At 39.5% G+C, this 20,541-nt stretch overlaps 1 protein-coding gene across 6 annotated transcripts in view; it reads left to right on the top strand.

Moving 5' to 3' along the window:
• Positions 1-19,758, top strand: part of kiaa1109 (KIAA1109) — a 54,690-nt gene extending 34,932 nt beyond the window's left edge. The window contains exons 55-86 of one of the 6 annotated variants that reach the window (XM_084391209.1): positions 70-238; positions 340-551; positions 843-1,041; positions 1,131-1,190; positions 1,983-2,209; positions 2,454-2,672; positions 3,876-4,006; positions 4,106-4,229; positions 4,318-4,433; positions 4,542-4,611; positions 5,577-5,624; positions 7,173-7,405; positions 7,492-7,695; positions 8,469-8,649; positions 8,983-9,172; positions 9,947-10,105; positions 10,248-10,387; positions 10,468-10,666; positions 11,376-11,579; positions 11,694-11,870; positions 12,540-12,677; positions 13,857-14,066; positions 14,167-14,320; positions 14,422-14,579; positions 15,179-15,368; positions 15,450-15,667; positions 15,761-16,012; positions 16,107-16,310; positions 17,310-17,504; positions 17,644-17,778; positions 17,856-18,024; positions 18,640-19,101. In XM_084391209.1, coding sequence (XP_084247335.1) covers positions 70-238; positions 340-551; positions 843-1,041; positions 1,131-1,190; positions 1,983-2,209; positions 2,454-2,672; positions 3,876-4,006; positions 4,106-4,229; positions 4,318-4,433; positions 4,542-4,611; positions 5,577-5,624; positions 7,173-7,405; positions 7,492-7,695; positions 8,469-8,649; positions 8,983-9,172; positions 9,947-10,105; positions 10,248-10,387; positions 10,468-10,666; positions 11,376-11,579; positions 11,694-11,870; positions 12,540-12,677; positions 13,857-14,066; positions 14,167-14,320; positions 14,422-14,579; positions 15,179-15,368; positions 15,450-15,667; positions 15,761-16,012; positions 16,107-16,310; positions 17,310-17,504; positions 17,644-17,778; positions 17,856-18,024; positions 18,640-18,859 — 5,505 coding nt within the window. In that variant the 3' untranslated portion in view covers positions 18,860-19,101. Of the gene's footprint in view, positions 1-69; positions 239-339; positions 552-842; positions 1,042-1,130; positions 1,191-1,982; positions 2,210-2,453; positions 2,673-3,875; positions 4,007-4,105; positions 4,230-4,317; positions 4,434-4,541; positions 4,612-5,576; positions 5,625-7,172; positions 7,406-7,491; positions 7,696-8,468; positions 8,674-8,982; positions 9,173-9,946; positions 10,106-10,247; positions 10,388-10,467; positions 10,667-11,375; positions 11,580-11,693; positions 11,871-12,539; positions 12,678-13,856; positions 14,067-14,166; positions 14,321-14,421; positions 14,580-15,178; positions 15,369-15,449; positions 15,668-15,760; positions 16,013-16,106; positions 16,311-17,309; positions 17,505-17,643; positions 17,779-17,855; positions 18,025-18,639 lie in introns of all 6 variants that reach the window. The other 5 variants (XM_084391208.1, XM_084391207.1, XM_084391206.1 and 2 more) reach the window with 5 other exon arrangements.
• Positions 19,759-20,541: the final 783 nt, after the last annotated feature.

Below are 20,541 nucleotides of genomic sequence, written 5' to 3'. Positions count from 1 at the left end.
GTTATTCATTATTGTCATATAAAGTTTTCTTGTGGATGCATGAGAGTGTTATAACACGTTCTCTTGCAGGTGTATGAGGAGGCGGGGTCAGATTTCCACCAGGTGGCGTACTTCCGCACTCGAATCGGTTTGCGCAATGCTCTGCAGGAGGAGATCAGTGGCAGCTCTAACAAAGAGGCCGTCCTGATCACCCTCAACCGTCCTATTGTTTTTGCTCAACCAGTGGCATTTGACAGAGGTCAGTCCACACTTACCTTGTTTTTTTTTTTCATGTGTCCATTGGGGAATTTTTTGGGGTTTGTAATTGCGTATTTGTATGTCTTTTTTTTTTTTTTTTAGCTGTGCTGTTCTGGCTGAACTATAAGGCTGCCTATGATAACTGGAAGGAACAACGCTTGGCTCTCAACTCGGACATTCATATGGCCACAAAAGAAGTGGTAGACAAACTGCCAGCAATACAGCAGACCAGCGCCCAGGCCTTCAGCACTCTCTTTCTACAGCTCACTGTCAATGACCTGGGCATCTGCCTACCTATCACCAACTCTACACAGGTGGATCCTCACTGATGCATCTATTTATCATTCTTTTTATGTTTAAACTCAGGGCTGTGTTTCTCAAAAGCATTGTAGGCCTAAGTAGATCGTAGAACCATTGCCACCAGTGGTCTCTACGACCAACTTAGCTTACGATGCTTTTGAGATACGCAGCCCAGATTGGTGTGAACCAATTGCGATTGGCCTTAAACTGTATAAAGTACTGCCTGTCTTGTATTTCACTCTTGCACATGAATTGTTTGAATGATTGATGTTAAATGTTTGTTACTGTTTCCTGTTGTACATTAGGCCAATCACAGTATTGATTTCGACACTGGCTCAGCACTGGTGTTAACCATCGAGAGTACGCTAATAACAGCCTGTTCCTCCGAGTCTCTGGTCAGCAAAGGACATTTTAAAAACTTTTGCATTCGATTTGCTGAGGGTTTTGAGACAACTTGGGATGACTGGAAACCTGAGATCAGAGGAGAACTGGTCATGAATGCCTGTGAGTAACACTCAATGTAAATGTGTTGTATCTATTTTTGGCCCTATTACGCTCCCCTGATTCTTCAAAGACTCAATGTGGCTTTTCAGGTGTTGTCCCTGATGGTACTTATGAAGTTTGTTCCAGAACAACAGGCCAGGCCTCTGCAGGTATGTGTGAAATGATCTTCTGAATTAATTTTACTTGGTCTATTCAACAAACAAAAAAAATCAACAATAAAAATGATAAAAGGACACTTTTGCATACACTGCTGTTCAAAAGTTTGGGGTTGGTAAAATTGTTTAATGTTTTTGAAAGAACTCTCATATGCTCTCCAATGCTATTTTTATTTGCTAAAAATACAGTAAAACAGTAATATTATGAAATATTATTACAATTTAAAATAACGGTTTAATATATTTAAAATATATATATATTCTTGAGATGGAAAGCTGAATTTTCAGCAGAATTACCCCAGTCTTCAGTGTCACATGATCCTTGTAATATGTTGATTTGGTGCTCAAGAAACTTTTCTTAATATTTTTTTCAATGTTGAAAACAGTTAAACAATGCTGCCTTATATTTTTGTGAAAAACATTTTCAGAATTCTTTGTTGAATAGAAATTGCAAAAAATCTAATGTTTAATAAGCATTAATAATGTTACAAAGCAAATTCTGTCACTTTTATTGATCAATTTAATTGAGTCACTACATCCTAATTTCTTCCAAAGCGGGTTTTTAAACGCCTATTATAAGCGTTTATATTTTAGACCTGATGGAAAATTACGTACATACTTTAAAAAACTGACTGACCCCAATCTCTTGAAAGGGAGTGTACATTCTTAATGCATGGTCTTCATGTGGCCATTTTATCAAAGTAAACGTTGTCAGTGTTGATTTAATGCTGACTTCATATTTGACTTTTTGTCTGTATCCAATAACAAAACCATTCAATTCTCCAGAGAGCAGCAGCGCAGGGACGTGGACCCTTAATGTCTTGTGGAAGATGTGTGGTATCGATGTGCACATGGATCCCAACATCGGCAAGCGTCTGAATGCTCTGGGTAACACACTCACATCTCTGACCGGTGAAGAGGACACCGATGACATCACAGACCTCAACTCGGTCAACATGGCTGACCTGTCAGACGAGGACGAGAGTGATGGCATGTCTCCCCCCATACACATGGTCAGAGCTCACATTTTTTATGTCACTAACATTTGTTGGCTCACCTTTATTGTCATTGTAAAGTGTTTGGGGCTATTTTTCTATTTTTAATTGACATTGTCTGTTTCTTTTATTTTATTGTTTGGATATTAATGTCATTTTTGTGTTCAAAACAAGCTATGTGAAGGTTCTTCTTAGTATTTGTTCTCAATGTCTATGTAGTAGTGTGTGTCTGTGTTTGTTTTAAACCGGCCCATGTTTGCAGTGTCCTGAAGGTGATCTCAGCCCCAGACTTTCGTTCAGGAAGCGGCTGGTGAACAGCATTCTGGGCATTAGCCCCAGCCCCCCTCCCCTCTCACCTTCTGAGTGTCGTAATATTTCTCCATCATCCACAATCACTCGGCTAAAGTCGAGAAGTGTTCGCCTGCCATCCTCAGCCAATGCAGAACGAACTAGAAATCCCAGACCCCTGTCCTGGGGCTGTGTATGTACATTAGAGCTCCAGTTTGCTTTTCAATCCTCTCTGTTTCTCTGTCACATCCTTTCTCTCCATATTGTTCCTACTCTCAGGGTGAAAGTTTCTTTTAAGATTAGTCAAATTGCTCAAAACCTTGCTGAATTGTGCCTAGAACTCTTGGTTTTGAGCAACTGAAATATGTTGAGCGAGTCTGGAGTATACGGTTTCCTGCTGCTTTTTAGTCTCACCTGATTCCTTTCCATGAGAAATGAGTGGCCAGTCACATCTTCTCATTTCGCATTTCCAAAGGATGCATTTCTCATGAATTGTCTTTGCTTCAGTAATCAGTTTTTTTTTGGGGTGGTGTTTTGATTTTGTTTGTCTGCAATGATCCACACTTGTTTTGACGGTGTTTAATATTCTGTGTGATTTTGGAATAGATTCTTATGCATGACTGTGCCTAGGGCTGGGCAGAATGATGGTAAAAAACTGTGCGACTGTTGAAATATGCCAGAAGGTCATGATATACCATTCAGAACCGATCAAAATTTTGGAAACATTACTATTTTTTATTTTTTATTTTTTTAAAGAAGTTTCTTATGCTCATCAAGCCTGCATTTATTTGATCAAAAATACAGAAAAACTGTAATATTGTAAAAATATTAGTACAATTTAAAATTCTATTTTAATATACTTTAAAATATAATTTATTTCTGTGATGCAAAGATGATTTTTCATCAGCCATTACTCCAATCTTCAGTGTCACATGATCCTTCAGAAATCATTCTAATATGCTGATTTATTATCAATGCTGGAAACTGCTGCTTAATTTATTTATTTTTTAATGTTTTTTTTTTGGAACCTGTGATACTTTTTCCAGGATTCTTTGATTAATAAAAAGTTAAAACCAGCATTTATTCAAAATAGAAATCTAATATTGTCTAACTGTAGTAATATATCACAATATTACTGTATTTACTGCATTGTTTTGATCAAATAAATGCAGCCTTAGTGCGAATAAGAGACTTTTTTCAAAAACATTTAAAAATCGTACAGACAACAAACATTTGAACAGAAGTGTTAATGTATGCTTTAAATATTTGTCAAAAAATATATGAAGTGGTGTATAACATTTCTGAATCGCTCATACCGTGATTTTGTCATACCGCCCACCCCTAAGTATGTCTTGCATCTAAATGTGTTGTATTGACAGTAGTTTCCCTCTTACAGGAGTCTGTTGACCTGCGGAGGCAGGCAGTTATGAGCAATCAGATAATCGACGCTCGTGGACGAAAGTTCTCCAAGCGCCTGGTGGACATTAGAGAACTCAATGAGCAGGCCAAAGTCATTGACGATCTCAAGTAATGTCAGCCTAACATTAAGAACCAAAATACCTCAATTAATTGGCTTCTGCCTAAAATAAATCCCTATTATTCTATTGTTTTTTTCTTTTCTCTAAGGAAACTGGGTGCAAGTGAAAGCACTATTAACCAGGAAATCCAGCGCTACCAACAGTTGGAATCTGTCGCTGTCAATGATATCCGCCGAGATGTGCGCAAGAAGCTGCGGCGCTCCAGCATGCGGGTAAGAATCGCTTTGATTCAGCTTTATTACTGCTTATTGATTATACACTGTAAATCTGGTAGAGATGAAATGGTTATGCTTTGTTTAGGCTGCATCTTTGAAAGATAAATGGGGTTTAGGGTACAAGCCCAGCTACAGCAACAGCAGGTCAAAGAGCATCTCAACAACAGGCAGACCAGCAATGAAGAGGTCGGATAGACCCAGGTACACACTCACTCACACTCACACATGCAAACACTCACAGTTATTTGCAGATGGGTTAATATCTTTCAGTTACAAATCCTTACTTTCTTTCATTTTGTCTCTCTAAAGGGATGACCTGCCCGATATCAAAGTGGATGCATCATCTCCAGCACCAAGGGTTACCTTCAACATCGACACGGTAGTGTGCATGCATACATCTGTGTGTGTCTGACTCTGAAATGTCTGACTTTGTTTATTTGAAATGCTTTATTCATCTTTTTGTCGTCATTCTAATGCTGCATTCACACCATGTCGTAATCACCATTAAAAAAAGTGCTTGTTTGTTTTTGAATTGCTCTCGCGGTTCTTTGATGTCGTATAGCGATCGATCTGAACAGCGGCGCTTTAAACCAAACACACCTTTAATCTGCAGTGGTCAGGTGGTACAGCGGCCCCATGGTACAAGTCGTAGCTCTCAGAAAATTGCTAATTCTACAAGCACATGAAGGCTTTTTAGAGTTCAGAATCGTTGTGGTAATTACGACATGGCGTGAACGCACCTTAATGTTCCATCTTCCTGTTCATTGTTTACATGTCAACGGAGCTGTAAAGTTGAATAAAGCTTTGCTTTTGATATACACTACCATTCAAAAATTATACTTTTATTCAGCAAGGATGCATTAAATTGAAGTAAAAAAAACATTTCTAATGTTAGAAAACAGTTCTATTTCAAATAAATGCTGTTTTTTTTTTTTTTTTACTTTTTATTCATCAAGTCCTGAAAACATTTATTATGGTTTCCACAAAAATATTAAGCTCAACTGTTTTCATCTTTTGATAATAATAAGAAATGTTTCTTGAGGACCAAATCTGCATACAAAACAGTTTTCACTTTTTAAAATATTACAGAATTTTTGATGATACATTTTTTTGATCACCAATTTGGTGAGCATAAACATAAAAAAATACAAATAAATTACGGTTGTGAACTTGGAAAGACACACTTCACACTCAGTGGTTTTATAGTTTCACCTGCAAGTACTTCACTCTTGACTTTATAAAAGCCACATGTATAGTATACACATAATATGCTGAACACGTATGATCATGCACTGAATAGCTCAGTATACCGGTTTTATTTATGGATGGGTTTTTGTGTTTAAGATGGAAACCCCAAACCTAATCCCCAGTCCAGATGGCTCTGTATTTAAGGTACCAGAGAAAACCGATCAAATCAAATCAAATCAAATTCTTAAAATCACCTCTGAATCTCTGCATGAAAATCTTCTTGTGCTAAATCAAAACTGCTTTTCAAAACTCGATCAAAAATCATCTTTCTCAATCAAATGGTGTTAGCCTTTTTGGATCTTAGTTTGGAAAGTGTTCTTATTTTCTCTTGATCTCTCTACTCACACATTGATTCACACACTCCCTCGCTCCACATGTTGAAGCTGCTCTTGTGCTGTGTTTGTATTAACTAATCAGCTCTTGTTTCCTCAGCATGTCTAGAACTTGATCTTAGTTCATTGCATTGCTCATGATGTCTTGTCATCTGTCCATCTTTTCATCTTCTTATGTCTCATCCCTCTCTCCTCCGCTGGGTCTTAGTGGAAAGCATGAATTGGGAAAAGGAAAAGCTTTCTCCAAAGTGCTCACTGGTTATGAGCTATCAGCCAACAGATTCAGTTTGAATATGAGTCAGAATCAGACCAGTTTAGGTTTTGAGCACATTAACAGATACAGGGACAGAATAATGAATGGATGGATAGATGGATGGATGGATAGATAGATAGATAGATAGATAGATAGATAGATAGATAGATAGATAGATAGATAGATAGATAGATAGATAGATAGATAGATAGATAGATAGATAGATAGATAGATAGATAGATAGATTAATTGAGATGATTTGTAAATGTTAGGCAGTTGGATAAAGGGATTTCTATTTTGTATGGTAGATCAAGTTGCAAACTTAAATTAGCATTAATCTAATATATTGACCCGATAGAATAGCTTAGTGCCCATTGAGCTTTTAGACATGTCAGGGTTATATTTCACCACAAAGTCACATAAAAAGTAATAGAAATTGTAACATGAAGCCTAGTTTTAGGACCGATTTTTGCATCTGTATGGTATTTCCACAACAGTCAGTTAAGTGTTATTGTGTTATAGTATGTAATAAGTCATATTTCTGTATTGCAGCAATTAGAATTGCCATTGAGTATAATGATAATTACAAATTCAAAAGTAAAATGTCGAGATGGCCAGATCTTAAAATTCTGTCCGATACCAATATCCAGTAATTATTTTGATGACCGAAAATTGGCTGATAATTTAAATTCTATACTATTTTGTGTACAAAAGGTAACACTTTACTTACCTAAAGAAAATTGAAAATTCTGTCATCATTTACTCACCCTCAGGTTTTCCCAAACCTGTATGAATATTCAAATATCTTCAGACATTTTAAAGAATGTCAGTAAACAAACAGTTGATGAGACTCTTTTACTTCAATAGTATTTTCTTTCCATACTCATGGAAAGAACTTTAGCCTAATTTAATCATTTAAATTAAACAAATTTAAAGCATAAAACTTTTCTTATTATTTCTCCATTTATTTTTGGGTGAAATGTGACCTGGATATGTCAACACTTGCTTAGTTGAAGAGACGTAAATCCTTTAGAAGAGAAACGAATGATTAGATGGATAGATGCATAGACAGATCTCCTGACTGTTGGCTTTCACTGATTGTTGAAGTTCCCGGAGGAGACAGAGGTGGACCTGTTGTCTGTCACCACTGATGATCCTGCCCATTACCCATCATGCTCAGTGTTCAGTGCCCCTGGCACACCAGCAGTCTTTTCACGAACCATTACCTTCCAGCCTGATGACAGTCGGCGGGACGACCTCTCCTCGACTTCATCAGAGGACTCGGACAAAGATGACGAGTTTGATAGGGAAAGGCCGCACAGCTATTATCGCAGACCAGGGTGCGTTAAACACAGCGCATGCAAACACTCGACAAACACAATTACGCGCTCCCTAAACTGATGGTCTATATATTTGTGTTTCTCAGGGGCTCTCAGAGGAAATCATCTGCACTTTCTGCATTATTCAGCGAGCGCTGGCCCAACACACCCCCTCAGCGTGGAGGATTAGCTCCGCCCACTGAACGGAACATTGACTTTGAGCTGGACGTGCGTGTCGAGATTGACAGCGGAAAGTGTGTGCTGCACCCCAGCACCCAGCCACCTGAGCATGAAGATCTCGCAGTGAGGAGGTAAAGAAACAACCCAAAATGCCCATACATCACACATTTTGAAGTGCAGCGGTGCAGTAATGACATTCTTGTAGGACAACATGGAAGTTAGTGTCATCCTGGTTCCCTCAACAAAAACCCAATACGACTTTTTTCAATGGCTTTTGTATTATTGCAGATAACCTTTTGACCAACAAAAGATTGAAATGTTTTGTTCATCATGATAATCTTTACAAGTAAACACTACATTTATGAATTTTGAAGCTTGGACAAACTTCTCAGAGTTTATTTAAAAGCCGTTTTCAGATTGATTTTGAGTTAGAATAGTTAGCTATAGCGTGGTTGTAAAAGCAACGAGGATGTGAAAGCGGACTGGTGTGTAGATGAGTTTACCTGTTCGGCATGATGACTTTTCAAACCACGAAAATGCGATAATCACGATAATCATGATGATTTTATGTTCCTAACAACCTCATTTAGCCACTTGTCAGCATTTGCCTTTTTCAAGATGAGTAAAAGCTTAAAATACACCAGTAATACCCCCTTGTGAATTTTAATGTTGTAGAATAAAACTTGATAATATCTTGAGCTTGTGTTAACCACAGACCTTATATCACGCATTTAACCAAAAAACCCATTGACTTTAGGAACTGTAAGTGCTTAAATGCTAACACGTTTCCAGGTTTTGGCCTACAAGAAAACATCATCCATTCAGAGCTCTATTCTTCTGGATTTAATCTCGATCAGAGCTGTAAAGCGTTTCTGTGTGTCTGAAATGTCTCTCTGTTGTTTAGGAGTTGTGAGCGGAGCTCGAGGAGTCTGGATCAGGACTCTCCTCCTAAGAAGCGAAAGCTGCAGCACAGTTTAGGCTCCAGTTCTCATCTGCTGAATGCTAAGCGAGTACCTACCTCTCTGCAGAGCAAGACCAGTGACATTGAGACCACTGTCTTCTACATCCCTGGAGTGGATGTTAAGGTCTGCAGTGGATCTAATGATATGGTTTAAGTAAAGCCGATTGCACACAGAAGGATTTCAGCTACAATTTTTCAACCTGAGACTTAAGTTTTGGGTGTGCCACCACATAAAACCCGCTCAAATACACTCATAGCCCTATAGATCTATTTCAATGCATCTGATTTGCACTTGGATTTATGAAACCAAAGTGTCTGATGGGTTACAATGCTCAACCGCTGTAATAAAACATCTTACAAATGTAAAACAGCAGTAAACCTAAATGGATGCAGTAATGTACACTTTTTATGATTGGTTAACTGTAGCACTCATTTTCCCCTCTCTGTCTGTTTACAGCTACATTACAACTCTAAAATGCTGAAGACGGAGTCGCCCATTGCCTCGCGTGGATCTTCCCTTCCCAGAACCCTTTCCAAAGAGTCCAAACTGTATGGTATGAGAGACTCACCCGCACCACCAGCCTCAGGCCCTGGAAAGACTCACACACTCCTCCCTCCCCCTCCCCCACCCCCTCCTCTCCCTTCAGGTACACACTCTGTTCATCTGTCGTCCTCTGCCGATGGCTTCCTGCATGCGCTTAGCCTCATCTCTGCACTGGAGCCCACAGCTCTGAGCTCAGCTGTAGCGCATGACTATCTAGGAACAGTGTTCACAGTTGCCACTCGGCAGGATCTTTTTTCGGCTGTGGTTCTGTGTTGTTTTTAATGCTGATGTGACATTGCTTGGTTTGAGACAAGCTTACATTATTAGTTGTTAATATAATATTATTGGCAACAATTTTACTCAATAAATCATAGTATATGATATGTATAGTGCATAGCAGTATAACCTCAGTAGTCACTTTGGATAAGAGCATCTTCTAAATGAATAAATGTACATAAATATTAAGGAAACAAGCATCACTCACTATCACACGTTCACAGAAAAATTACAAATATCTTGCCATTTACTCAGCCTCATGTTGCTCCGAGCTCAACACAAAATGGAGTTTAGGTTGATGTTCAAGCTTCTCTTTTCCATATAATGAAAGCAGGTGATGATATCTAGACACTACTATCCATTGATTGCTAACTATTGATTGCCTTTGATTTTAAATCATTTTCTATTACCGTAATTGCATTTTATGCTTGTGTTAAACAATTCTTGGGTTTTTTGGCTGCTCTGTTGTGCTTCATGCATATTGCATGCTGGAGGTGAATTAGGTGCCAAATGGTTGCATATTTTGCTTTCATTGCATGATAAATTGTCAGCAAAGAAGGATTTTTCTCAACTTTGTGTGTGTGTGTGTGTGTGTGCGCAGCTAAAGGGAAGCCGAGTGTAGGGGTGAAGATGGCTAAGCTGTATGCATGGGTAGCCCTACAGACATTGCCAGAGGAAATGGTCATCAGCCCATGTCTGCTGGACTTCCTGGAGAAAGCGCTGGAGACAATTCCCATCACACCAGTCGACAGGAACTACAGTAAGTGTGGTTTCAGATTTATCATTTGTCACTTGAATAACATATGATAAAATCACAATTCTGTGAGGTTTTTGTGTGTATACTTTATGCTGATATTAATATATGTGTGTGTGTGTGTGTGTGTGTGTGTGTGTTCGTGTAGCCCTCAATGTTCCTGAGGAGGATGTTGGTCACTTTGATTCTGTGGATCCTTTGGAGGAGTCTCAGGTGTCTCTTGTGTCTTCTGCTGGAAATTCATACTCCTCCTTCCCTGTGGATGTGGTAGTTTACGTCCGGGTGCAGGTATATCAGCGTTCCTCCATTTGTACTCATTGGTGACCATCTCAAAGCGGTCTGTTAATTTCATTGTGTTTGTTCCTCAGCCATCTCAGATCCGGTTCAGTTGTCTCCCCATGTCTCGAGTGGAGTGCATGCTGAAACTTCCCTCTCTGGACCTGGTTTTCTCATCCAATAGGGGTGAACTTGAACCCACCAGCGCCACCCATCCGTCAGAGGGCCAACACACACCTTCCTCCACACCTCCATCGGTACACAATGCCAACAGAGTGCCTGGAAGCAAAGGTATGAATGTACGGTCACCCTTATCTTGCCAAGTAAGACATGTTCCTGGATCAACATATTTTGTTGATCCTGGAACAACATTCCTGTCTAAAAATGTAGCCCTACCCCTAAACCTAACCCTACCTAGAAGTTATTAATTTTCTTTGCATGACTGTAGTACAGATTAGTTCGTTCGGCATTATCATGGTTTGTATAAGCATTCGTTTCATTTGTCATAAAACCTGTGTTAGGTAAGTTACTCTAAAAAAGTAATTACTACGAATTACATCTTCAACAGCGTAACACGTAATGCAATACTTTTAGGGAGAGTTATTAGTACAGTAATCGAATAACTTTCTAAATCCCAAATCAACCTCGACCAGTTGAACAGTACAAGGAGAGATATGAAACTGCTCTCTTAATTCCTTCAAATAAATAAACATTAGACGTTAAATGTATTATTTAAATTAATTGCTTAGTAATGCATTACACCCAACACTGAGAGGCTCCCTGGAGCTCACGTAAACACATCCTTTTGATTTTCCCGGCAAAAACATCCCGAGTCCTTCATATTTTAATAAGTCTATAGGCTTTCATAGACAACCTAGGAACGTTGTACAAGCTGTTCACACATCGGCAATAAAAAAAGCAATATGAAAATTCTTACATGTAGCCCCTTTAAAGGGTGTGTTGACTAATGGTAATCATTGTAACTTCTTCCATCCCTCAGGTCCATCTACAGGGTTAGGCAGTCCTCTGGGGCGGAGTCGCCACCACAGCAGCCAATCAGATCTAACAGGCCAACCGATTAACTCATCGGGTCTGAGTTTCACTGCCTGTATGTCAGATTTCTCACTGTATGTGTTTCATCCTTATGGAGCCGGCAAACAGAAGTCTGCAGTTACTGGACTTCCGCCTGGACCAGGACCACTGGGTGAGAGCCCATTGCAAAGACTTAACTCAGAAATATTGCGATGGTTTATAAGTAAAATAAAAGTATATACTAAAGATAATGATAAGATTCTGGAGATGACTTTGGTTCTTTCAGGAGCAGTGGACGAAGAGGCCTCTTCAGTGACGGGCAGGAAAGATTCTCTCTCCATCAACTTGGAGTTTGTGAAAGTCAGTCTTTCCAGGATGAGACGTACAGGATGCCCAGCATTTATTGATACTTCCGTTGCTAGCAAGGGTGGGAAGATGGACACCACTCTTATCAACATCTCAGGTGAGTAATTCAAAATGACTTACTGGGATATCCTTCAGGATGTCTGATTGTATCACCATACTAAAGCCTTTTCCGGCTGTATGACGCTACTGTTTAATGACTGTTCAAAAGTTTGGGGTCAGTAATTTGTCTTTTTTAAAGAAATGAATATTTTTATTCAGCAAGAAGGCATTAAATTGATCAGAAGTGACATTAAATACATTTATAATGTTAAAAAGATTTCCGTTTCAAATAAATGCTGTTCTTTTGAATCCCGAAAACAGAAATATTAAGCAGCACAACTGTTCAAAATCGATTAATAATAGGAAGTGTTTCTTGCATTATTATACATTATACATTATTATTTATTCCCAAATCAGCATATTAGAATAATTTCTAAAAGATTATGTGACACTGAAGACAGGGGTAATGATGCTGAAAGTTCAGCTTTGTATTACTGGAATAAATTACGTTTTAAAATAGAAAATAAATATTACGATTTATAACCACTGACAATATTACTGTTTTTACTGTATTTTTGTGCATATTTCTTTCACAAAAAAAACAAACATGAAAGAGTCTTACCAACCCCAAACTTTTGACATGTAGTGTGTTGAACAATAAAATGCAATAAAAGGGATTCCTTCAGTAATTAATTTGTGACACTGTGTGTTTGTGTCTTTCTTCTAGCGGTGTGTGATATCGGTTCTGCATCCTTCAAGTACGACATGAGGCGTTTGAGTGAGATTCTTGCATTCCCACGAGCTTGGTACCGCAGAAGCATTGCCAGGAGATTATTTCTAGGAGACCAGACCATTAACTTACCAGGTTATACATACTGTACTCTCAACATTGCACAACTGTTCAAAAGTTTGGAATCACCATTAAGTTTTTGGAAGAAATTGATGCTTCTGTCACCAACATTTCAGTACCAAAAACAGCGACATCGTAAATTATTGAATAAAGTATATAATAGTTGAATAGTGAATAGTTGAATAGAGACGTTGAATAGTGTGTTAAATCCTTTTTATATGTTTTTTTTATATATTCATATCAATTGAAAACGTTGTGCTACTGAAGTGTGGCAATCACAATAAAATGTTTTTCAGTTGCTGGAGTATTAAGTACACTTCCATTTCTGAAATGCATTTTATCAGTCTGTTGTTCTTTTGAGAGATGAAGGCTATTTCATGCACTGCTGTCTAGAAAGAAGCAAGCAAACAGGATTTAACAATGACAGATGCCTGCTGGACAACAACAAGCAGTTTAAGAAAGTGACCCCTCACTGGTGCTCAGCTGGCAGCTTCATTGAACCGTACCTGTCAAACAGCAGTGCACAATCTGCCTTGAGATGCCTTTTAGGCAGAATTTAATAGACAAAACTAAATCTGAAACTCGAAAATAAGAGAAAAAGAGTGGAAAAGGCAAAAGGATTGGATGAACCTAAGTTAGAGGTATTGAGCTATTTAAAGGGATACTTCACCCAGAAAGAACAATGATGTTTGTTCTCGGGCTTCTCGCACACACAAGCTTTCGTGCTTACTATATGTGGTGTGTTTTAATGTGAGTGTGATAAGCCTAAATTATATCTGTTCAGCATATAAAGCAATCATATCTCTTCACAAGACTTTGATTAAACCACTCCATTCATATGAATTTCGTTTTGACGCATTTATGACCTTTTTGGATCTTCCAAGTTTTGGTTACTTGGACTTTTAATGGAGGGACAAAAACTTCTCAAAAACCTTTGGTTAATCTTCAAAACACAAAGATATTTTTAAAGTCTAATGGGTTTGCAACAACATACGGGTCAGTAAATGATGACAGAATTTTTTGGACGAACTATCTCTTTAAGAATTACTTCAGATGTGATTAAACTTCACCTGAATATCTTAGAGTCCAAACTTTTGAACAGTAATGTATATCTCCTCGCCTGTCCCAGTCATCTTGCATCTTCAGGTGAATGCTGGAAAGCATTGATGATAACTGCTGTAAAATGTGCTGTAGCCTCAGGTCCTGCCACTCCAGATTCTGTGGAGAGCATCGCACAGCACCTGTCTCCTGAGTCCAGCCGGAAAGCGTACTGGAGGACGTGGGACGGCCAATCCACTCAACACCCCTCCGTCTTTACTGACGCCACAGCAAACCACGCGCACCTCAAATCACCCGCCACCGGACGTTCCCGCAGCGTGTCTGACTCTTCAGCACCGCGCAGAGGTACACACACATGCTGCTAGAGGTCTGTTGATGATGTGCAGCTTTGTGGCTCTACCATCCTTATCCATTTAACCCATTGTCTGTGTGTGGGTCTCTACAGACTCTGTCACAAAGACCGCCATCCCGTCGTTTCGGAACGGAAAAGCAGCAGCAGCACAGCAGGGTTCGCCATGGGAGACTCTGGTGGTGTTCGCCATCAACCTTAAACAGCTTAATGTCCAGATGAACATGAGCAATGTCATGGGCAACAATACGTACGAGAGACCCGCAGAAACTATTTGATTAGTACAGCTGTTAACATGCTTAATATCTCTCTGTTTGATGTCTATTTATGTATGTGTGTGTGTTTAAACAGTTGGACAACAAGTGGGTTGAAGAGTCAGGGCCGTCTGTCAGTGGGCAGTAACAGAGATCGTGAGATCAGCATGTCTATCGGACTGGGTCGCTCCAAACTGGATTCCAAAGGAGGAGTGGTGGGTGGCAACATTGACGTTAACACACTGGAGATGGTCTGTAAGTATACTTTTAATAATTTATTTATTTCGAGATTATGTACTCGCTTTAAAAACTGGTTATGTCAGTTTTTCCTGAATACTTATTTTCTCTAATTATCAGACATATTTCTAATAGTGTTATAATAACCACATACAACAGCTATCAAAACGCAATATATCAAAATTAGTAGGTTCTGGTAAACGGTGTTCCTTTCTACCATGGTCTCTAAAATGAGTTAATTTAATGTCAAGTTAAATAATATAATATTATAATATTTTTAGTATAATTTAATATAATATATATGTATTAGTATCAATACATTATTTATTAATTAAATACAAATTTCCCTTTCTGATTTTTAGAACCGCCCCTGAACCCTGTTTTTTTTTAATGATCCTTTGCACTCGGATGTAGTTCATACAAAAGAAAAAAAATCTGTTGCTACTTTGTCTTATCACAACTTTACACTTTGAGCATGTATGAATTTAATTTCATTTTAATTCTACTTCATGAGGGGATTTGCAAACGAAAAGGCTTTTTAAATTCATTTCTGTATGGCACTGAACTCTGCTGTCTGGTCATCCTCTTCAGTAACTGATAACCGATTGTTCTTCTAGCCCATATTTCAGAACATCCAAATCAGCAGCCCAGTCATAAGATTCAGATCACCATGGGCTCCACAGAGGCCCGGCTGGACTATATGGGCTCCAGCATATTAATGGGCATCTTCAGTAACGCTGACCTGCAACTACAGGATGAGTGGAAGGTGAACCTCTGCACGACTCAGGCCAGTCTATCTGAGAAAAGGTATAAGAACTGCCAATCATACTAGCTTATCAACTAATACCTCAACCATACCAAACATTCTCTGATGTGCATCTCCTCCAGTGAGATCTTTGTACATGGAGACCTGCAGTGGGACATATTCCAGGTGATCATCTCCCGCTCCACCACACCTGACCTGATAAAGATCGGCATGAAGTTGCAGGAGTTCTTCACACAGCAGTTTGACACCAGCAAGCGAGCCCTGTCCACCTGGGGCCCGGTGCCCTACAATCCTCCCAAAACCCCGGTCATCAACATGGACAAAGGAACAGCTGAAATCTGTTAGTGCGCTTGTGACCATTTTACTTTTGAAATACAATTTTGTTGTTAATGAAATGACTTTAAAGACCAACATAAATGTCTTTTTCTCTCAGATATGGATGCAGCTCATCACAGACATTGGCCCAGTGTGTTGAAGATGGTGGCTGGATGTCACATTTCCCTCTTCCAGATGCCTCTCCCAGAGGATGCTGTGCAGCTGGGCGGCTCGATGAGTCTCCATGGCAACCACATGACTCTGGCTTGTTTCCATGGGCCCAACTTCCGTTCCAAGTCCTGGGTGCTGTTCCACCTGGAAGAGCCCAACATCGCTTTCTGGACTGAGGCACAAAAGATCTGGGAGGATGGTACAGACACAGTGCTAGTTTTCCATCGTCCATCCATTCATCCATCATTTGCCTTTTCATAAATTGCAACTAACAGGTTGTGTTTTTTGTCTAGGCTCCAGTGATGATTCTACATATATAGTTCAAACTCTTGACTTTCACCTTGGGCATAATACCATGGTAACCAAGCCTTGTGGTGCTCTGGAGAGCCCAATGGCAACCATCACTAAGGTTACCCGCCGTCGTCATGAAAACCCACCGCATGGGGTGGCTACAGTCAAAGAGTGGTTTAACTATGTCACTGCCATGAGGAACGAAGGTAAATGTTGCACACTCAATGGCTCTGTTCCAAACCTAGTGAGCTGCCTTGCTGTCTTTTGCCTATATTGTAATATCGTAAATATTCTGGTTGACACTTCAAAATAAAAAATAAAAAACAAGACTGTGATGCAGTGTGTAGCTACTACTGCCACACAGGATCATATCGACGAAATAGACACTATTCCTGCTTCCAAAAAAAAAAAAAAAACATTTATTAAAAAACAAATAATTAATTAAATAAGTTAATACACCCCAGTTTGCAGGAAGTGGAGATCAACAGTACGTACTTTATGTTCACCTATGGTGTCTACTACAAGCTTTCATGTTTGCAGTTGTTGATAGTTTGAATCCCCTAATCTGAGCTTTTCTGTTAAAAGAATACATTTTCTACCCGAAGTTTAACTTAATCTTTGCAATCTGGCAACCAACTCTCTCTACACTGATTACAGTCTCTCTCACCTCCCTACAAGGTGTGTTTTTTTTAGATGGTCCTCACTGCAGAACACGAAATCCAGGGGGAGGAGTTGGATCAGATCCAACTCCTCCCACCTTACATATACCTAAACCTACCCATCTCCACCCCCGATCCCTAAACCCACCCCTAAACCTACCAATCTCCACCCCTTAGATCTGGATCCAACTCCGCCCCCTAGATCCAGTGAGGTGCTACTGGTTTTTTTTGCATGGTTTGATCAGGAGATTCAGTATTCTTTCAGAAGTTGGGTAATAGCGCCCCCTACCATGTAACAGTGAAAACACATCAATTACATAAATGTTGGGGAAGCGTTGTCATAAATCACGGAAAATTCCATCAATGGTGTGAAAAGAGAAAAAACGCTGTCTGTATAGGCAGCTAACTAAGCTTGTAGAACAGAGCTAGTGTAAAGCCATATTGTTTGCTGAGCAGCAGACACATGTTTATGATTATCATATTTGCTGTTCTTGAAATGGAATATTTTTATTTTCCTTGAAATAATTCTCTCTTTTCTTGTGTCAGAGCTGAACTTGTTGCGTAACGTGGATGCAAACAACTCAGAAAGCGGCGCAGCAGCAAAGAGCTCCAGCCTTCTGAGCGGCTTCAGGGGCTCCTCCAGCTACAACCACGAAACCGAGACCATCTTCGCCCTTCCCAAAATGCAACTCGAGTTCAAATCCATTCATGTACAAGACCCAGAGGAACCTTCTCTCAGTGGTACACACTAATAACCTGCCAGATTTTTATATTCTGGTTGCCACTGGCAGCTACATTGCTATTGTTTATTCCTAAGGTTGCTAGACGCTTGTGAAGCTTGTATAGTATGAAACCTCGCTGACTCTGAGCTGTGTTGCAGATGCAGGCAGTAAGCCTAAAGTGGAGTGCAGTGTGGTCACCGAGTTCACCGATCACATCTGTGTCACCATGGATGCAGAGCTCATCATGTTCCTGCATGACCTGGTGTCAGCATACTTGAAAGAAAAGGAGAAAGGTGAGATCACGAAATCCAGACTCGGATTCCGTTCTTCATAAATGTCCTTTGTCACTGAGCACGTGCTTGTGTTGCAGCTCTCTTCGCCCCGCGCATCTTCGCATCTCGACCTGGTCAGAAGAGCCCCACCGCGCAGCAGGATGAAGCGTCATCAGAGAAGAAGGAAAATGAAGAGGTGGTGAACTACGCCACAGTGGACTGGAGAGAGTTCCTCTGCAACACGTGGCATCTGGAGCCCACACTACGGTAACACTGTGGTCACATGACCTCAACTCAGGTTCCACACAGACCTTTCTGATGTCTCAAATCAAATAGACTCATGTCAATAGACAGTTGCTGTGGGTATCTGGGTGGTTGCTCGGGTGTTGCTAGGTGGTAGTTAAGGTTTTCTGACTGGATGGTAGGGAGTTGCGCAGGTGTTCTGGCTGGTTGCTGGGTGGTTGTTCGGGTGTTGCTAGGTGGTAGTTAACATTTTCTGAATAGATGGTAGGGAGCTGCTAGGGTGTTAGAACTTGTACCAACCAACCATAAGTAGTTGCTAGATGGTTGCTATGCTGTTTCTAGGGAGTTGTTAGGCTGTTGTTAGGGTGCTCTGAGTAGGTGCTAGCACTTAACTAGGTTGTTGCTGAATCATTGTGAGAGGGTTTTCCTGAGTGGATGCAAGGAAGTTGTTAGGGAGCTCTGGGTTATTGCTAGGAACATTGGCTGGTGGTTACATGTGTTTTAATGTGTACGTAGGTGGTTAAATGTGGTATACTTGCTTACTCCATACAAGTACATATTTCACCATCGTTAGCACAGGTGACACTTTTCATGCATTATTGTCTGCAATGAAGTCGTTTGACGTGTGTAATGTTTCAGGTTGATCTCGTGGACGGGCCGTAAGATCGATCCGGTGGGGGTGGACTACATTTTGCAGAAGCTGGGATTCCACCATGCCAGGACTACAATTCCCAAGTGGCTGCAGAGAGGAGTGATGGACCCTCTGGATAAAGTTCTGTCCGTTCTCATTAAGAAACTTGGCACGGCATTGCAGGATGAGAAGGAGAAGAAAGGTCAAAGAGACAAAGATGAGCATTAACTCAGACACTTCAATGTATTAATACATTACCGCTATCTGGAGCCATCTGTGTGAATTTATTTCTTCTTTTTTTTACCTTGTCTGAAACCACTGGATTTATTGCAAACTACTGTACAGCACTCACAAACGCATCACAGCCATCGCTATACTGTGTGAACGCTAATGTTCGCCCTGGTTCATATGGCTATAGCTCTTGGGTGACTGAAAGTGTTTTTTTTGTACATTTGAATTTTCAGAACAAGTAAAGATTGGATAGCTGCTGCTGAATGCCATTTGGACTTTTAACACGGATTAAACGCACTTACACGTTGCTGACACTAACAGTCAGTGATCTTAAGCTACAGTATACGAGTGTGCTCTTGAAATCAGTTTACATGAGTTCAGAGGAGCGAGAAGCATCCTGTGTTCTTTCTCTTGAGGTGAATATACTGCTGAATATTGCCAATCAGACTTTTTAAGTAGTTTTATTTAACATTTTAAGAGCAAACAATACAGGTATCCGCTGACCGGGTGGTAAAGTGTTCTTTCAGCCAGCAGAGGAAGCGTGAACATCCCTATGCCTAATTATTCCTTTGAGAGTGACCAAATTTTATGCCTCATTAACACATTTTGAGGGATGATATAGTGGAGATGCCTCAGATATTCCTGTGAATACATCAGAACCTCAGATTGTGCTGTGTAATGTGAACTGGCCTATTAAGCAAGGCTCTAACTTAAATAGACAAACAAAATGTAAATATCTTAAATGCATAAGCTGTTACCCATGTTAGGCCTGTGGTGATAGTGTTTTTCCTTTTTTTTTTTTTTTCATAAGTGCAATAGACCATTGTATGTACAGAGGTAAATATGTTCAATGTGCTGATTTCTTAACTGAATAAAATCATTACTACTAAAATGAATGATACTTGTAAGTGACCTTTTTTTACTTCCACATTATGCTTCACTGATTTGTAAACTAAGATGCTGTGGTAATGGAAGGTTGCCTTAGGGAACAACATTGTACTACACAGATGTAATGGTTTATTTTGATGCTCCATGCATAAAGAAAATGTTCAATCTTCACTGTATACATACTGAGGAAATAGACTGTTCAGAATAGCATATAAGTTGCTGTTTTTGCAGTATCTATGTACATTGTGCACTGTATGCGTGCAATACCTGGATAGTGCAATGTGCTCTAATTGCAGTGTTAACTTGAGCTATTAAAATATTTTTTAATTAAAAATGTTATAGATTTTGTCTTGGCAACTAACTGAAATCAAGTTTAGGCACTGCAACTAAAACTGAAAAACAGAAGAAAAAAAATCGAATTCAAAATATTAATATAAACGTAATACTAAAATAACTAGCTACCTGATCTTTTATTTCCAGTGATTGATGTAATACAATTGCAGCTGATTTAAAAAATATATATTTGACTCGTTTGTTAGACAAAGTGCTTGTTGAGCACTTCATGTTCAAGTTTCAGTTCAGCACTTAAATGGATGATGATAGACTTCTCAGAACTAATGTGGGGTCGTCCTCTCCTTTTGTATGCACTTTTAAATGTAATAGTTTCACAAATCCAGATTTTTGTTAAAGTGTAGCTGCAGTGGGGAAAATTTGTCTCAAATGGTTGGAGACTGCAAGTTACTCACTGATGAATGTTGTTGTAATTAGTGATAACAGACAATCATTTTATC

This window comes from Rutilus rutilus, assembly GCF_951802725.1.
Source record: "Rutilus rutilus genome assembly, chromosome: 20".
In the NCBI taxonomy this organism is placed as follows: domain Eukaryota; kingdom Metazoa; phylum Chordata; class Actinopteri; order Cypriniformes; family Leuciscidae; genus Rutilus; species Rutilus rutilus.
This window is presented reverse-complemented; position numbering and strand designations above follow the sequence as displayed.